The sequence below is a fragment of the Clytia hemisphaerica genome, unplaced genomic scaffold, assembly GCF_902728285.1.
Source record: "Clytia hemisphaerica strain Z4C2 unplaced genomic scaffold, Clytia hemisphaerica genome assembly, whole genome shotgun sequence".
Taxonomy (NCBI): Eukaryota; Metazoa; Cnidaria; class Hydrozoa; order Leptothecata; family Clytiidae; genus Clytia; species Clytia hemisphaerica.
This window is the reverse complement of record NW_027103768.1, coordinates 1,372,091-1,389,979: the sequence shown is the minus strand read 5'-3', so window position 1 is coordinate 1,389,979 and position 17,889 is coordinate 1,372,091. Positions and strand designations below refer to the sequence as shown.

The window sequence follows — 17,889 nt, the reverse complement described above, 5'->3', positions numbered from 1 at the left end:
GCGAGTCAAGTAAACGATTTGCTTGCGAGTCAAGTAAACGATATAGCGCTTTCACAGCATTAATCTTTGATATGCATTTTGGCGGGACGCTAGTGTGACTAACTGTCAGTAACAGTAAACATTGCAATTCTTTCAATTAAAAAAGCAACCAAATTATAAGCAATTATTTTACACAACATATATGAAACATGAAACGCATGCAAACTTTCTCGTACCCATCATTAAAATTTTACAACTTTATTACACTTCAAGCCAGTGAAGCTGGGACTTCAATTTTAGAGGAATACGATTCTACCAGCTTTTTAGCGATTTTTGCCTTGCTAACCCAAATCTCTCAACCTCTTTACCTTTAAGGAAGATCGAAATTAGAGTTTTCCAAAAAAAACGCATAGCAGAAATTTTTTCATCTTCACAGGATCAATTCTCAACAACAAAATACATCTTTTGGTCTTTGGGTTTGTTTCTGACGTTTTTCCTTCAAAGAATATTGATCGCTTTCCTTTTCCCATTGAGCGCGTGAGAAAAAATGATTAGCTCGCGTTCTCGTGCGGGCGAATGAAAATGAGGTGGCAATCTTGCACTGAGGGAGCTACTTAGTTTCCGCCCTATTTTGCACCCACGATAGAATGGTCCAAACACGGGGGTTCCAAATGATAAACTATGTAGTTCTGTAAGTGTTTATTTTCTGAGAGATACAAGTAGTATATTAAATATTATTAACTTATTAATTTAAGTTTTTTTGAGCACAAATTTAGATATCTATGGTTTGATAAAAAACAAATGATAGCAGTTCTGTTTATTCCTCAAACCCCCAGGAAAAGTTTTTTTGCCAACTTAGCTATTTTACAAATCTTGGAAAAGAACTCCCATAGGAATTCCGATACATAACCCGATTGGTTAATTTCGGAACGGCTTCAAGAAAGTCATAATGGCAGTCACGTGATAAAAATAATTTGCACGTTTAGTCTGCCTGGTTTCCCCTTCTTTATTTATCAAAAACACACTCTCTAGGCGCTATTAAGTCGCACGCCGTGATGGCCAGTATGGCGGTCACATTAAATTCAAAAGGAAACCGGTCTAAAAAAAAGGTCTACTAAAGAATTCCTTGTGTGCAAAATGTTGTTTTGATTTTGATATCTTCGTTGAAAGCATGCTAATTAGTTTTTTAGTGATCGTTAAAGTTTTCTTTTCAAACATAAGCAGATAAGTAATAACACTTGACATTTCTTATATATCAACAATCTGTGACTTGATAGGCATTTCCTCAGAAACTTTTAAAATTAATCAGTCCGAAATTATAAACAAACTCTTAATTGACTCATCTAATAAGTTGCTTGTATGTTCAACACTGTTTATATTGGATCTTTAATAGCCTAGTTTAACTTCTTAAGCACATAGATTTTTTTCTTCATCTTTAATTATCCATGAGCTATGTACTTATTAATCTTGTAATGCCCAAAAACTTCCCAAACAAACAGACTTTTTCGTTGCTTGTTTATCAGTGTTTTTCTCAGCGCCCGTGTAAACAACAAGTACAAAGAAGCAAAGCACATTCACACATGGTAATCTCTTATTACTCCTCGCATTGAATCATTTTGTTGATTCATGGAAGTGAAAAAAGTTCTCAGTGCTGCAAAATACAAGTCGTTTTTTACCCAAATTTTTAAGAATTTTTTCACAAATCACTTTTGAAAACGTAATTGAATACTAAACACAGATCTGCCGCACTAGCTTCACGGCTCTAATCTCTCTGTGTATTCTCTACTAGAGAAAATTATTGACAGATCAAGATTTTTCCCTTGATTTCTTGGCTCACCCTTGACCCTTCTCTTTAGCTACTGAGCTAGAGAGCATCAATTACCATTTTGGGATAAATGGTATGACTCAGCTGCAGTTTGAACCTACAACCTTGTACACAATAGCCTAATGCTCTACTTGCATGCCATGGCCACTATAATATTAATTAAACGTCCTTTCACTTTGAAGGTTATCTTTTGTATGCAATGAACCTTGTTTTCGCTCTGTGAATTGGTTGAGGGCAAAGTGTGTAGAATTTGCTGTGTTTTATTAACATTTGCTTGGTCAGGTGTCTTATTTATATGTCTCACTAGAAGCTCATTAGATTTGATGGCTCCCTTTTGATCAAAGGTGTATGTGTGGTTTTCAATTTTTAGTTTGATGCAATTTTTTGAATAATGTCCTATTCTTTTACAGTGTCTTTTTGTATTTTTGGACTGTTCCTCACTGCCAGTACTCATTGAGCACAGTATTTGCGCTTGCTGATCATTTTGGCGGGTATTGGTTTCAGTGGGTTAGGATTGGTTTAAAAGAATTTTCTTTAGGCTGAGCCAATTTTGATGTTTGCTCAATTATCTTGTTGGTTCCTTTCATGAAGTGAATTATTGCTCTGAGACTATTAGGTTCTAATCTCGTCTAATACAATGTATTAAAATGCCATACATTGTCTCAATTAGACCACCAATAATGTAACAAGCAAACACAAAGTAGTTTTTGTTTGATCCCTCAGACAACAGGAAGTAATAGATAATACAATTTTCTAATATTTTTGGATCATCACTCAATTTGTAGGATATTGTTGTTTATCCTGTACAAATGAACAACGCAGAAGCCTAGAAAGTCAGAATAAATTGCAAATTCTTTATTTATTTTGTACTGTATTAAATAGTACTGAATAGCTTCATTTTGAAACAACTATTTTAGAATCTTATCATTAATAAAAATACATCACTATGAATGGAGACGTTGAAATGACAGATGCAAGTGGCAACGAAAAAGTTGCTATTTTAGATGCTGGTGCTCAATATGGAAAGGTTAGTATAAAGCAATTTTTTTCAACTTTATTTCAAGAATTGTTCACAATTAAAAATTTTTTTATTAAAGAATGTGTTTTCAAGAGCTTTCAACACAGGTTTTTCCAATTTTTCCAAGGTTTTTTTATAATGTTGTCTCCAATATTTATCTCGAAAATTATTTTTTACGAGGTTAGATTAGAGTTCATGCATTCATTCTTGCTTTGGTATTGTATTGTTTTGCAGGTTATTGATCGAAGAGTTCGGGAGCTTTCCATCGAAACGATAATGCTCCCTTTGGATACTTCACCTGATGTTCTCCGTTCCAAAAATGTCAGGTACTAAACTTCTTTTAAAGGTTTTATTTTTACATAAGTATTCCCGTTTCATATCAGACACATATTCCATATCAGGACAGTGTCTTGTTATATTGAGCTGATATAAGCAATAAATTGTTTTTCGTTTCCTCTTTCTGACCAATCTTGCTCCACATCTGTGTCAATCCAATGTGAAAAAGCTTTTGAATTAAAATTGATGAGTAAGCAAACGATATCACTCTTATTTAAAAACAAAACCTTTAATTAAGAACAATTTTATAAGAACATGAGGCTCAATCTTGACAGAAAGGTTAAGATTGCCGCTTTTAAGCCCCTTATAAGTAAATAAGAGTAAGAGTATGCATAATAGAACATTCTAAACCTGAAAATCACAAAAAATTGGAACATTAGAGCCTCGGTCAAAATTGGCATGTTTTTGCAAGAATAAGAATAATCCACCCTTATATTGTATGAAACAGTAAGTAAAACTTTTGATGTGATATCGTATCAAGCTCTACCATCAGTGGGGATCCGGGCTGAACCATGGGGAATTGTATGAAATGTTTTGTAAGACATTACTAAGATATTACTTTTACTATGTGAATATATGCAATTTCGACTTTTTTGTCTGACATGGAGCATCTTGACTAATGAAAATGCTGTTTAGGGAAAATGTTCCTTTTCTTCAGGAGTTTTCTCATTGGAAATAGATGGCAGGCAAATTACAAATAAAAATTGGTTGAATAATTAACCCATTCTATAGTTTATAACAAAGTTGCTTTTATATGCTTACCCTAACCCTTACCCAGATTTACTGTTTTTTTCTGACTAACTATAAATCTTTACTTTAGGGCTGTCATTGTTTCCGGTGGGCCAGGAAGTGTCTACGAAAAGGATTCACCTAATTGGCATCCAGAGCTCATGCATTCTGGACTACCCATCTTTGGTATCTGTTATGGCATGCAAGTAAGTACAGTCTAATTGAACCCAATTGTTTTTTAAATATTATATAATATTTGAAAATCAATATAAAAATCTAAAGCTATGAACAACCGTTTAGTCTCGCGTGATTGATATATTATTTATTATCGATTATTTTGTTCTTTTCTCTCTGTTTATGCGTGTATAATATCCTGCATAGTATTTTCTTTAAAACTGTTCGATTAAGTTAATGTTCAGTTATGTAATAGTTATCGGACAGTTGCGAGTACAATATGAGAAATATTTTACGAGTTCCGAGATTTTTCCGTACAATATTTTCCGAGGAAAATATACGGAAAATCCGGAACGAGTGAAATATTTCTCATATTGTACGAGAAAATGTCTGATAACTGGTTTATCGGTGACCCAAAAAATGCACTTTTTGAGTTGGAAAAAAACGCAGGGCACTTTCGTAGCAAAGTGACGTTAGATTGCTTCTACCGCTACAATGCAACAGCATCTTTTCGTCAATTTATATTTTGTACATGTAAAATACAAGATATATTGTACTCTTCTTAACCAATCAGATTGCAGATATTTTTTGGATCGCCGATAAGTCCCGTTATCACTTTAATCAAAATATTGTTGTCCTCCGCCTAAATCAGCAGCTTATTTGTACCTAGCCTAAAATATTTTATAAATCTTTACAGCTGATGAATCGTGACAGCAAAGGCTGTGTAACATCAGGCATGAGTAGAGAAGATGGACAGTTCAAAGTCCAACTTGAATTATCATCCCCTCTTTACAGGTAACGTGTGTTAAAAGTTCTTCCGTCGCATACACATTTCCGTCTCAGTGAAGTTTATAAAAAAATTTGTATAATTCACCAAATTTCATAAGTATACGTGCTAATTTAAGATTCATTTTCCGTCTCGAAAAACCTGTCTTCAACCACTGAGCTGACCAGATTTGGGAGTCCCACAGGGAATCAACGTATCGTGAATGAAAAAGGGTCAAATTTCTGTTTACTTTACTACTTTTTGTAGTGGATTAAATAAAGAGGAGGATTTTCTACTTACACATGCGGATGTGTGCTTACAAGTTGGTGATGGTGTTCAAATCAATGCTAAAGTTGGTGAAACCATCGTTGGTAAGAACTCTTTAAATGGATTTCACCAATCTCAAGAACAATCAAGACATTTAGGAAATAGATTATATTTGTTATTATAACAGCGCTTCATTTATATTGAGATGCAGTCTTTAGGCAAATCATTGTATAATTCTAATTTTTAAAAATGTTTTTAAACTTTGCCATGTGACATGCTATGTGATGGAAATGAGGGGAAATATCTCTACTTGCAATAACCGAAATAACCGAGGCATTTTCGTTTTCAGGTGTTGAGAATAGGGAGAAGAAGTTGTACGGTGTACAATTCCACCCTGAGGTTGATTTGTCTCCCAAAGGAATTGACCTGTTCAAGAACTTCCTCCTCAATGTAAGTGGTGAAGTCTTCATGCTGTAGTGTCTTCATTGCAAATTCCATATACAATCTCTGCAAAACTAGTCGTCGGTCCTACACTTTTTGAGAGATCAATCGGTCGATGATTCTTCATAATCTTTACCTTTCAAACGTTTGATTTCTGAAGAGCATTTCTTAAAGGTTTTGTTTTGAGAATTGTTCCAATTCTGTTCAATTTACATTATTGCCAATTTGGCAACGATGGCAACGATTGTTTTGATTTTCTCTAGATCGCAGGTTGTCAACAGAATTTCGACCTTGGATCACGTGAAACAGAATGCATCGCAGAAATCCAAGCAAAATGTGGTGCAACCAACAAAGTCTTGGTATGCATCTTTATCATTCCACAATATTCAATGACCCTTGAACGGTTCTTCATTTTAGATAGATAGATAAAGATAGATAGTGATAACGATTACGATTCTTATCCCTGGCCAGGACAGTCCTGAAATCAACTACGTTAAGGGTAGAAACTTTCTCTTTATACTTAGTTTTCAGTTTTTGTTCATTTTTTTTGCCTACAAAATAAAATAACATTCTAAAATTCACGAAAGTTATATCCGCTGAATTTCACCATTTTCAAAGCAGTATTTTGAAATTTTCCCGTTAAAATGTTGAAAATGTATTCATGTTTGGCCCTTGACAAAAATTGAATTATTTACATAATTCTTTTTGTAGTGCCTTGTGAGCGGTGGAGTGGACTCATCCGTATGTTGTGCTCTCCTCCACAAAGCTATCGGTGTGGAGAGGGTGGTGGCTGTACATATCGATAATGGTTTCTTACGTAAAAACGAAAGTGAAACAGTCAAAGAATCTCTGGAAAATATCGACCTCAAATTACACGGTATGAATCTAAGGGAATCATGCAATTTTAAAAGACAACCTCGTCCCGTATTAATTTTTGATTAACATTACGTTGTCTTCGCTTCTTCCCGCTGATTCCTCTGAAAACCTTATTTCTGAAATTATTTAAACAAGGTGTAAACTCAATTTTCGTCTGCAACGAAAGACTTTACCAAGATTCATTTGACCTTTTACCAATTCTTAATTATAGTGGTGAATGAGAGCCATCGTTTCTACCACGCCACCACGAGAACACCTGTCAGACATGGGCAAAACACAGTCAACGTAGAAATCGGACCTCTCAATATCGTCACTGCACCCGAAGAAAAACGAAAGATCATTGGTGACACTTTTATCAAGGTGACATATCGCTTTATATCTTGACCAGATTTGATAACACGGGCTCATTGTTAACTATACACAATTGTGTTAACTTAACAGTCTTTGTTTGCTTGCTAAAATATTGACCATCTCTGCATGAATCTAGCAAGCAAAGGGTATTTGCTTAGTACCTATGATTATTATAAAGGCTGAACTGAAAATTCAAATTATGATTATATTCCAGGTCTTTGAAGACGTTTTATCGATACTGAAATTGGATGTAGAAACGACCCTACTGGCACAAGGTAAATTTTGACTTATGTATTCCATTTTATCATATACCTGAAATCGATAGGTTTCCGCTTTTTTCAAAGTTGACCAAGATAAGCCTTTACATAACTAAATTTTCACCGAGCTGTGCTCACCCAAGGAAATAAAAACTATTCTTCTAGCTTGCTAAAGGTTTTATTTTTACATAAGTGTTCCCGTTCATATCAGACACATGTTTCACATCAGGACAGTGTCTGCCTATTGTTACACTGTGCTGATATAAGCATAAAAGTTGTTTTCTTTTCCTCTTTCTAACCAACCTTGCTCCACATCCGTGTCAATTCAGTATCAAAAATCTTGTAAATTAAAGTTGATGAGTAAGCAAATGATGTCACTCTTATTTAAATTTAAAAATTTTAATACACGCCTCTGCTTTTTCTCATAATTAAAGGTAAACACCGACTGATCTATTACAGATTGAAAGTCGTTAATAATTTCCTTTTTTCTTCTTCTTCTTCATAGGGACCTTACGACCTGATCTCATTGAAAGCGCTTCCCATCTCGCGAGTTCCAATGCAGACACCATCAAAACACATCATAACGACACAGAACTCGTCAGGCAACTTCGTGAAAAGGTAACACCTTACCCAAATACGATCTTATTTTCATGTGATTTTTGGCCATGCTTTCTAGACAGCCAAATATTTTTGCGCCTCAGATTTTCACTGATTATGACATAAAGCTGAAGCTCTCTAATTCGACGCTCTACTGTTCAATACGCTCCCTTATTCGATGAAAAAAATCTTATTCCCCTTGAGAGAGTCAACTCTATTTTATTTCATTCACAAAATCTAATATTCTGAGGCCTCTAAAAGTAATAAAATCAGATAAAATGATTCCTAAAGTTGCTTTATTAATAAAATTTCACAATTTTATACAAAGCAAAACGAGTATGAGGGTCCTCCATCTAATAAACCGGTATGAAAAGAATCACATCCATCGCGGTTTTGACCGGAAGACGTGAAAACGAAATATTTCTAACCTTAAATATTATCAGTAGTGATTATCATGCACTTTTTCACCATCGACAGGGTCGCGTAATTGAACCACTGAAAGATTTCCACAAGGATGAAGTTCGACAAATCGGAAGGGACTTGGGTCTTCCTGAACAATTAGTTGAGCGTCACCCATTTCCTGGTCCAGGGTTAGCTGTTCGTTTGCTATGTGCTGAAGAAAAGTTCTGTTGTAAAGACTTCTCAGATATTAGCAATACTCTCAATTTTATCGTCAACTTTGCACAAGCTCTTAGTAAAGTAAGTATTTCTATTTGTTATTTTTCTAAAATATTGGTGGTTTTAGGTAGCTCGATGTACGACGAAGCACTTTTTTACTTCATTGAATCGTTTCTACAATTAGCGCCGAAATATATTGCCAATTTTGGGTATTTTGACATTTTTCAGAATTTAAAGCTCGGGCGAGAATGGGAATTTCAGTACTTCCACTTTGTTTCATTAGATTTTTCGATTTGGGAGGGGGTAAAGCGGCTTCCAGGCTATATTCTCGGCCGTATTGGAACATTTTTTAGCTTTTAGATCCTGAGATCCTAAAGTCTTAAGTCTAATGTTAAAACTCAGAGTTAAAACTCTACTTTCCAACCGTACTTCAAAGCACTTAAAAATCACTTGCAGTTTTAAAGTTTTGAGGGAATTCTCCTTTTGTGCAATCATTATGGCGGGGATCGTAGATAGGTATAACCATAGCTGAACAAGTGATGTCTCCTCAATCTATAAAGTCACATATGTTGTATGCTCAAAAACAATTTTGAAAATAATTTTGTTCTTATATGATTTTTTAGCCTCACCCTCTGATGAATAAGATTCAACAAACTCTTTCGACAACCGATTCAGAGATTCTTCGTTCGATCACCTCCAAACAAAAATACACCTCAACACTACTACCGATCAAGACAGTTGGTGTTCAAGTGAGTACTTCCCATTTTCGTTTCATTAAAGTGCCAATTGGACTTTAATTAGGACGGGTTAAAAACAGGTCGGCACGGGTTACGGTACTTCTAAGTCCAGACGTACCGTACATAACCAAAAAAATTGAGTGATCTCATATGAGGCCAGTGGCACTAAATAAGTTAAGTTTAAGTTAAGTGTATTACCTCATACATAGCTAGCTCAAATAAATTTAAATATCTTTTTCGAAATAAGAAAGATTAGTTTAACACTATTGAATATATATTGTATTGTTATCATCGATGCTTTCTCAGTTGATAAGAATTATTTTCTTTCCATAGGGTGACTGTCGGACATACAGCTACGTCGCAGCTCTTTCATCGGACGATGAACCCTGCTGGGAATCACTTATGCAATTCGCTAAAATCATCCCTAAATTATGTCCCGTTAACAGGTAAATTATTTGTTAGTTTTTCTATTCCCATGGTAACGGCCCGTCAGGACTTTCCTTCAAGCTGGATAGGAACCACAAGCGGATTAAACTGAAAGGTTTTTGTAAGGACTTCCTCTTGACATCAAATCTCTGCTAACCTCTTGACACTAAGTAACTTATTACAAGTGCCTTTAGGTAATTTTCTCGACACTGTTGATAGCAATTGATAGCATTTAGGTTACAAGTTTTTGCTAAAAGAAGTACAAACGATGTCCAAATATAAACTTGATAGCTAGGGTATTGTCATTTAGTTTGACAAACAGTGACAGTTTTTGTGTTCACATTGTCTCCTAAAATAACTGCCGTAGTAGTGACCTAGAAGAAATTTTTTCTACGTTTTTCACACGCACTATCATTTCACACAATGCTGTTGAAAATAGTCAAACGTTACGTAACCTACAAATCACTTCAATCCTTGCGCTTTTGTATTTCTTCGAAATTTCTTGCGAAAATATTTCTTGGGCTACTTTTTATCCTGGTAAAACGTTAAGACTTAAGGCAATAGAAGCAAGAAAACTTTTAAAAATTATTCAGTGAAAGAATCAAAATACGGTTGCGAAAAAAAATTCAATGCCCCTTGAGAATAACACACACTTCTTTTGTCTGGTTTAGAGTAACTTATGTGTTTGGTGGGTCAGTGAAACATCCAGTTCAAGAGATCACTCGAACCACGCTCACTGTGAACGTTCTCAAAACACTTCGACAAGTGGATTTCCTTGCCAATAAAGTGCTCTCAGAAACAGGTATTTTCATTACTTGATCACTTGTCAAACTAATTCACATTAATTCAACTTTCCTCTTTATCGAAGAGAATATTTTCCATTTGACTTTACAGTAATCACACTTTATTTACATTTCCGGATTATTCAACGTCTCAGCATTTTTAGAAGTAAACAAACAATTTACTTAGCATTCCTCGTGATTTGGTATGCTCGAATATTTTCAGGAGCTGTCAAACAAATCACTCAGATGCCAGTCGTTCTAATTCCCGTACATTTTGATATCGACCCGGTATCCAGGGATCCGGTCTGTCAACGTTCCGTAGTTCTACGTCCTTTCTTGACCAACGATTTTATGACTGGAGTAGCGGCACAACCGGGCAAGGATGTCCCTCTAGAGGTGAGAATATTCGTATTTTCCAGACGATTCTTTAAATTATGCGGTATCAGCGGAATATCCATGTAATAAATCCTTTAAGCGATTGTTTGTTCATCACTTGAATCTGATCAATGTATAATCGATTCTACGAAGAAAGAAAAAAAATCAACACTTTCATGTTTACCTTGCATCAAATCCTTCGCAACATTATTGATGATGATGATGTGGGATGATGTTTTCGTCGCTATTTGTTTTCTCCTATTTGTTTTCTCCTATTTGGAATTCCCCCTGTTAGTTGAGTGAATACATTTGTTGGTCGACAGTCCAGATATGAAAATATCATTCCATTTACTTCTTAGATGCATAGTCATTATTAATTTCGCTTAGCGAAAGTATTACGATAGCCTTTCTGCGGCGGCGGCGGCGGTGTCATCGGAAAAAAAATTAGAAAACGAAAGTGCTTGATACGGGGGACGAACTCACTAAATTTAATTTACAAATTACACGCTCGTATAACCACGGACGATTTTCGCGGGTTTTCTTTGGATTACGTCATATATCTTTGTGTCTTTAGCTCCACAGTTTTGATTTTTTCTTTATTTTCTTATAAGCATATACTTTATAAGAATCAAATCAATAACTCTTGATAGACGGTAATATACCTTTCGGTAATTAGTTCTTACACAGTAAACAAAGTATGGCGCACAATATGAGCATATTTATTTTTCTCATAAGCATATACTTTATTAGAATCCAATCAATAACTCTTGATAGACGGTGATATACCTTTCGGTAATTAGTTGTTCCAAAGTAGACAAGGAACGGCGCACAATATGAGCTCATTTATTTTTCTTATAAGCATTTACTTTATAAGAATCAAATCAATAACAACTCTAGATAGACGGTGATATACCTTTCGGTAATTAGTTCTTACAAAGTAAACAAGGGATGGCGCACAATATGACCTTATTTATTTTTCTTATAAGCATATACTTTATAAGAATCAAATCAATAACTCTTGATAGACGGTAATATACCTTTCGGTAATTAGTTCTTACAAAGTAAACAAGGGATGGCGCACAATATGAAGTTTTTATTTTTCTTATAAGCATTTACTTTATAAGAATCAAATCAATAACTCTCGATAGACGGTGATATACCTTTCGGTAATTAGTTTTTACAAAGTAATCAAGGGACGGCGCACATTATGAGCATATTTATTATTCTTATAAGCATTTACTTTATAAGAATCAAATCAATAACTCTTGATAGACGGTAATATACCTTTCAGTAATTAGCTCTTACAAAATAAACAAGAGATGGTGCACAATATGAGCATATTCATTTTTCTTATATAAGCATTTGCTTTATAAGAATCAAATCAATAACTCTTGATAGACGGTGATATTACCTTTGTTTATTAGTTCTTAAAAATTAAACAACAGTTGTTCTTAAATTGGTCTCTTTTTTTTAGCGATTTTAAGCCTCGTTGTTCTTGTAAAATTTTTTATCAAGGCTCGATGTAAAGTAGATTTCAAATTGGCTTCAATCTCTACTTCTTGTTTTTCCTATGTAGTTTAAATTCTAGGCGAAATTTTCGACTTTAAGTCGTCTTGTTTCCTCTTCTAATACCCTATGAACTTTTTTAGAAGATACATCCTTTTAGGACATCCGTAGGAGAGGGGATCGTAATTAATAGATATCTCTCGAATATAATTCTTTTAAATTTTAACGATCTATTCCCCCGCTTAGAAGGTAATTTCATCGTGTGGTATTTGAATGGTAAACACTCAGTATATTCTAAACGTAATCGCGATCAGACTTTCTTTCAGCCACCTCACTTTTCTTTTTATTGCAGGTTGTACACAAAATGGTGAACAGCATCAAAACGGTACCTGGAATATCACGTGTTTTATACGACCTGACCTCCAAACCTCCTGGTACTACTGAGTGGGAATAAAGATATGTAGAGAATAGATGGAGAGGATTTTTATATCCACTACACAATAAATGTTCTCTCGTTAAGGTTCTAATTGACTTGGCGAGTGCAATTTTGAAGAAAGTAAACCCACAAAACTTTTAAAATGATTCTAATAATTTATGGACAATTTGGACAGTTCAGTTACTTATCAGACCATGTCATGCCATTACTACATTTCTCAATCGTTTTTCATGCACGATTTCTTGATGTGTTTGGATTTTACATTTTATCTACACTGCACAATGTTGCAATATCTCAAATCTGCTGCTTTCAACAGCGCTACAGGTCAAGTCGGAGAATTGCATGGGCGAGTTTGGTAATATATTTAATCTGCAAGAAATCTATCTATAAGTTTAACCATTCACAAAATCTTAAAAATGTTAAACCTCAATTGTTTCGCCCTCGCTTGTATTTGGATTAAGCGTTATGAATGAAGTAGACTTAAGTGTCAAATATTCAAGCCGCTTAAATAAAGATTAGAGATTGAGGACGTTTAGGGGACTACTTATCCCATTTTCCTTGCAGAATGTTTGTCACGAGTTTGTCCTATCTTTCAATGAGTGTGTTCGAGAGCTTTTCTTCTTGTTCACCTTCAGTACTAAAGAGTGGATACTATTGTTGATCTCTGTTGTCCCCTTATGAGTCGTTTCTCCCATCGTCACATTCTCGTAAATATGTTCGTTTTCCAACCGACGAATTTATGGTTATGGCATCACTATTTTATCTGATCAACTTTAGTATTTATTATTTTTTAATGATATTTGGCCTTATTTTATGAAGTTGTGATTTTACCCAGTTGTTTATTTAGATAAATTAGGATACAAATTCTGTGAAAATTGAACAATGATGAAGATTAAGAAGATAGTAAACCAGAGATCAAATGAATCGCCATGCTTTTTTCTTTTTGACAATGGATTTGATGAGATAACAATATTGTTGCACTTTGACATCTTACGAATTCTCTTTGCGAAGAATGTGCCTGTGATCGCAACTGTGAAACGCTTTAGTTTTTCTTTGGATTGCATCACAAACAGTGTTAAGCCTAAGAATAAACAATCTGGATTAATACTTCATCATCTGATGGCCGACTTGGGCGTCCTCTTTGCCTTTTTGTTGTCTGTCTCAAGAAATATTCACATTAAAATTTCTTCTAGATGAATCCTTAGATTTTTAGACGTCAAAGAATTTCAAATAAGTGTCTTGGGTTGGGAAAGTTCAAACAGAGACACTTTAACTGCATTGTTTTGAATACGATTTTATCAGCTTCTTTCTTTTAGGGAAAAATAGGATAACTCGGTTATTAGCTATCGTGTTTTGATGTTTTCTAAACAACAACATGATATGCCACAAACAAACATATCAAAAACAAAAATAAGCAACCATAAAAACATCAACAAAGTAATCAAATTTTATCTTGTTTTCGTATTTTTCATGAAATTTAAGTCTAGACAACGTAAGAAGGTAGGGAGGAGATATGAGAATGCGACTTGACGTCAACACCGCTGCTCCCTACTTCCCAACAAATTAGACCTTTTCGAAGAGAACAGTTAGCTCATAACCATATCTCAGTATGTGTGCGACATAAATAGATTTTCTTTTACATTTAAGTTTGCAAAGCTGATGTAATACCTCGTACGCTGTACTTTTACTACTGATCAAATTAATTAGATATTCTTTCCATTTCTTTCATAGGTGCAGAAAATTTTGATGGGTCAGACAGTGTACTACAGCTTCTCATACTATACATTCTGTAACTAGCACCATTCACCGTACGTATGAGAATATCAATAGGTTATCTGGAAAACTATCTTTCCATGACTGAGTTTTACTACTTTGCACCCGACTATACCGTCTGTTTTTCGTAAAAAAATTGCCTGACTAAATCATTACGTCTTTATTTTTTTGTCTAATCCATTGACCTCGTGGAAACGGGCTGTGAGGAAATCTTCACCTTATGTAACTGGCCGTTTGATATTACAGATTTTTCTATCATTCTTATTTTTACAAATTGCAGTCTTAGGAAAGGGGAATATTACATAAATTGAATAGTTGTCCCTTTAAATTGATATCTTAATAAAGTTATTGGGTTACGTTGGAAATACGAAAGTAAAACATATCTCCTACCATTCGAAGGTGACGAAACCCTTTAGCCTATTCAAACCTTGATGCGACGCTCTCGGATGTTTTGGCTGCCATTTTTCATGTTTTTGCCAAAACTCTCATAAGTCATTCTCTACTTTGAAGAGGATAGAATATTTTTCACGCTTAGTGATGTAAAAAGAGCCTACATATAATTACGTCACTACGCACTTGTAAGCTTAGAATGATTTTCTCTCCTCTTAAAGCAGTATGCATGTGCGATTTTAAATTGAATTTCTTTTGCATAGGTCGATGTGCCCTATCTGTGAATTGAATAATCGAGCATATCTGACCTCCTTTGCAATTTATCTCAACTTGCTACGTGAAAATATTCCAGTGTGGCCAGCGACCCATCATTTTGCTCGCATGGGGATTTCAAAAACGGACAGTTTTCATTTCAAGGAGATTTTTGCAGCATGACGCGGCACGCGTGCTTACAGATTTTGATGAATGAGAAAACAAACAAAGAAAGTACTTTTTTCTCAGCCAATCAGATGAGTTTACAAGGATCAGAGGAAAGGGTATAAAAGCCGTACTCTGTCAAGTAATTTTCATTCAATCGAGTACTTCACTAGAAACCAATCGGTACATTTTGTTGTGGCATTTTTTTTCTCGGTAAGTTCCTGTTTCAGCATTTCAATCTGTAGTATATGAAATTTTGTGTTATGTTGTCATGAGGTTACTGATAAGACTACCAACAATTTGACCAATCCCTAAATGTTTCTTCTCCACCTTCACCAGCCGTCATTCTCTTTTGGTCTTAAAACTGTTGTCTTGGTAACCGTTCTTAAAAACTTTTTACTTTTGTTTTCCTTACAGGACACGAAAGGAAAACCTTCGAAACATCAACATGACGACATTCATCAGCTTCACTCAAATCTTCTTCGTACTTTTCGCCATAACACAATCAACAACAGCTTCATCAATTGACTGTTTACAAAAGTGTTTCACAGACCACGACACTTGTATCCATAGTGCCACCTTATTACCCGACATTCGTAATTGTTCGGAGAAAGTGAACCGATGCCGTACGTCTTGTGTCGTTCGCCGAAAACGGACTTTGCATCCAAGACACCTTGCTTTCTCTAGAGAAGAGCTTTCACAACAGGCTTTGAGACATCAATGTATGCAAACTTGCAAAGCCGGCTTCAAAGGATGCAACAAGAAAGCCGTGGGATCAGAATTATTCTTATGTTTTCGTAACTATAGAAACCAATGCCGCACAAAGTGTTCTTTCTATAAGAAGACATTTGAAAGCAACAAGCAAAGAAAGCTTGGGGAAAAGTTTCAAAAAATCATCAAAGGAAAACAGAGGTAATCATCCTGCCTCTGCAAAAACATTTAGAACATTATTTAAAATTTAATTTATTTTACAGTATTATATGAAAAACTAAAACTTGACAAACATAGATGACAAGGAGCTAGCTTCTCAGGCTAGTTTCTACTATATTGCTATTTAAATATGAAATTTCTATATATTTTTGTAAATTTTTGCAAATTTTTGCTACTTTAAAATATTTTTATTTGAAAGAGTTTATTTTATTTATAACTTAAGAAAAGTTAGTATTAGTTTATAGAGAAATTTTGGACACGTTGGTGTAAAACTAGTTTGCTGGCTTGACTTTTTTTCAGCCTTTATTATACGTTGATCAATTTTTTTGTTATATAACTATAATATATTATAGTCCAGATTTATTGTATTCCGAATATTTATTAAACAAAATAAATAGATAATCAATAATACAAGTATTCCTCTGATAATACGACTTTCTTCTACACTCCTTGGTGCCAAATAAAGATCCCTTGCTTGGGATTTCAATCCCAGCCCCTCCCTGCCAAAATTCATTTTTTTTAAAGTTACTACCCTTTATTCTCTTTGATCAGCCCATGGCGTTCTGAATGTGAAACATCTTGCATCAGCTTCGTTTTTACACCAATGATATTCTTAGTTTTTGAGATATTTCCAAACAATCCTCTGAGAATATTGCTAAATCTCCACCAATTTTATCGTTTTTGAATCAAATTCAAACGAAAAATATTTGAAGGACAGTGTTCCAGAAATCCATTTCAAAAGATTTCAAAATTAGAAAATGAATTCAATTCATATCTATTCGTCTATTCAATCTTTTGAATATTTAGTTCGATCCGCCAATCCTCAATGGTCAATGCTCAGCTCAATGCAATCCTCATATTTGGTTCAATCCCGATATTTCGTTCATTTAATTCTTGATTTATTTCGTTAAATTCACAGGGGGTGCAGCCGCAGGGTACTAACCCTGATTTTCAGAAAAATTTGTCTTAGGTACCACCACCTCCTGGTTCTAACTTTTTTGAGGAAAAAAAGAGATCCCCATTCCCTCTTTAGAAGCTGGCTACCAAGGGTATGGCTACATAACCCTGGAAAATACTTTGCAATACCTACTCTCGGGTACCTAATAGCCGGGGGGTTGAAAAAATCTCAAAACTTAATAAGCGGGGGGGGGCTTGGAATAAAAATGTCCTGGGTGGAAAACTTTTGAAAATGAGGCTAATACAGCAGAATTAGTACAAAGAGGGAACTTTCAAAAATATTTTCCCAAAAATCAATAAGCGGGGGGTTGGAATAAGAATGTCCTAGGTGGAAAATTTCCGAAAAATTAATTAGCGGGGGGGGGGACGGCTATTAGGTACCCGAGAGTAGCAGTCAATATCACCTCACCAAAATGTGGAAGAGCTCAATATCTGAAACGTTCTTTGCGACCATTTTACAATTAGAAAATATGAAAATATTTTTTCCGTTAAATGAAATCTGCTTGTTTTGGAAATGTTGCCGGAAATTGACATTTCCATTCTGATTTGACAAAAATTGATCAATTTTTACCCTTTCTTCCCACAAATACATAAATTCAGTACCAGGTGCTAGCTCGAAATGATTGATGTGCCCAACCCCACCTAAATGTAGATGGACTCCCAGGCCACATTTGGCATTGCAAATCGCTTCTACTAGAACATCTTTTAAATCGATCAATGTTTTTGGAAGTCGCACTGAAAGTAAGATTGAGTTAAATCACATGGAGGAGGTTTTATGATTAAATGTACCTTAATTGGATTTATTTCATACCTTTTCATAATCTAATATTCCGATGGCGTATTGGCGGCCACCCACGCTAAAGCTCTAAAGGAGTTGGCCAATATATCAAAATTTACAAATTTGTTCAAATCTGCCCGACCTTTCA

The 17,889-nt window shown here is 34.8% G+C and overlaps 1 protein-coding gene and 1 long non-coding RNA gene across 2 annotated transcripts; both read left to right on the top strand.

Annotated features, from left to right (window-relative positions):
- Nucleotides 1-2,702: 2,702 nt before the first annotated feature.
- On the top strand, nt 2,703-13,420 carry LOC136805784 (GMP synthase [glutamine-hydrolyzing]-like). Its single transcript, XM_067062343.1, has 17 exons — nt 2,703-2,831; nt 3,057-3,148; nt 3,979-4,093; nt 4,759-4,856; nt 5,095-5,198; nt 5,444-5,544; nt 5,799-5,894; nt 6,247-6,412; nt 6,623-6,771; nt 6,977-7,037; nt 7,525-7,637; nt 8,094-8,315; nt 8,858-8,983; nt 9,305-9,417; nt 10,069-10,199; nt 10,403-10,575; nt 12,413-13,420. The coding sequence occupies exons 1-17, from the start codon at nt 2,751-2,753 to the stop codon at nt 12,512-12,514; spliced, it is 2,043 nt and encodes a 680-aa protein (XP_066918444.1). The 5' UTR covers nt 2,703-2,750; the 3' UTR covers nt 12,515-13,420.
- A 1,464-nt stretch (nt 13,421-14,884) lies between these two features.
- Nucleotides 14,885-16,423, top strand: LOC136805818 (uncharacterized). Its single transcript, XR_010846452.1, has 2 exons — nt 14,885-15,289; nt 15,494-16,423. It is a non-coding gene; the product is annotated as an uncharacterized lncRNA (long non-coding RNA).
- The last annotated feature ends 1,466 nt before the right edge of the window (nt 16,424-17,889 follow it).

Excerpts from the sequence above, each read along its gene's own strand:
- LOC136805784 (XM_067062343.1), top strand. The coding sequence starts at position 2,751 with ATGAATGGAGACGTTGAAATGACAGATGCAAGTGGCAACGAAAAAGTT. Across the intron at positions 5,545-5,798 it reads TCAAGAACTTCCTCCTCAAT|ATCGCAGGTTGTCAACAGAA; the intron begins GTAAGTGGTGAA and ends GATTTTCTCTAG. Across the intron at positions 8,984-9,304 it reads TCAAGACAGTTGGTGTTCAA|GGTGACTGTCGGACATACAG; the intron begins GTGAGTACTTCC and ends TTCTTTCCATAG.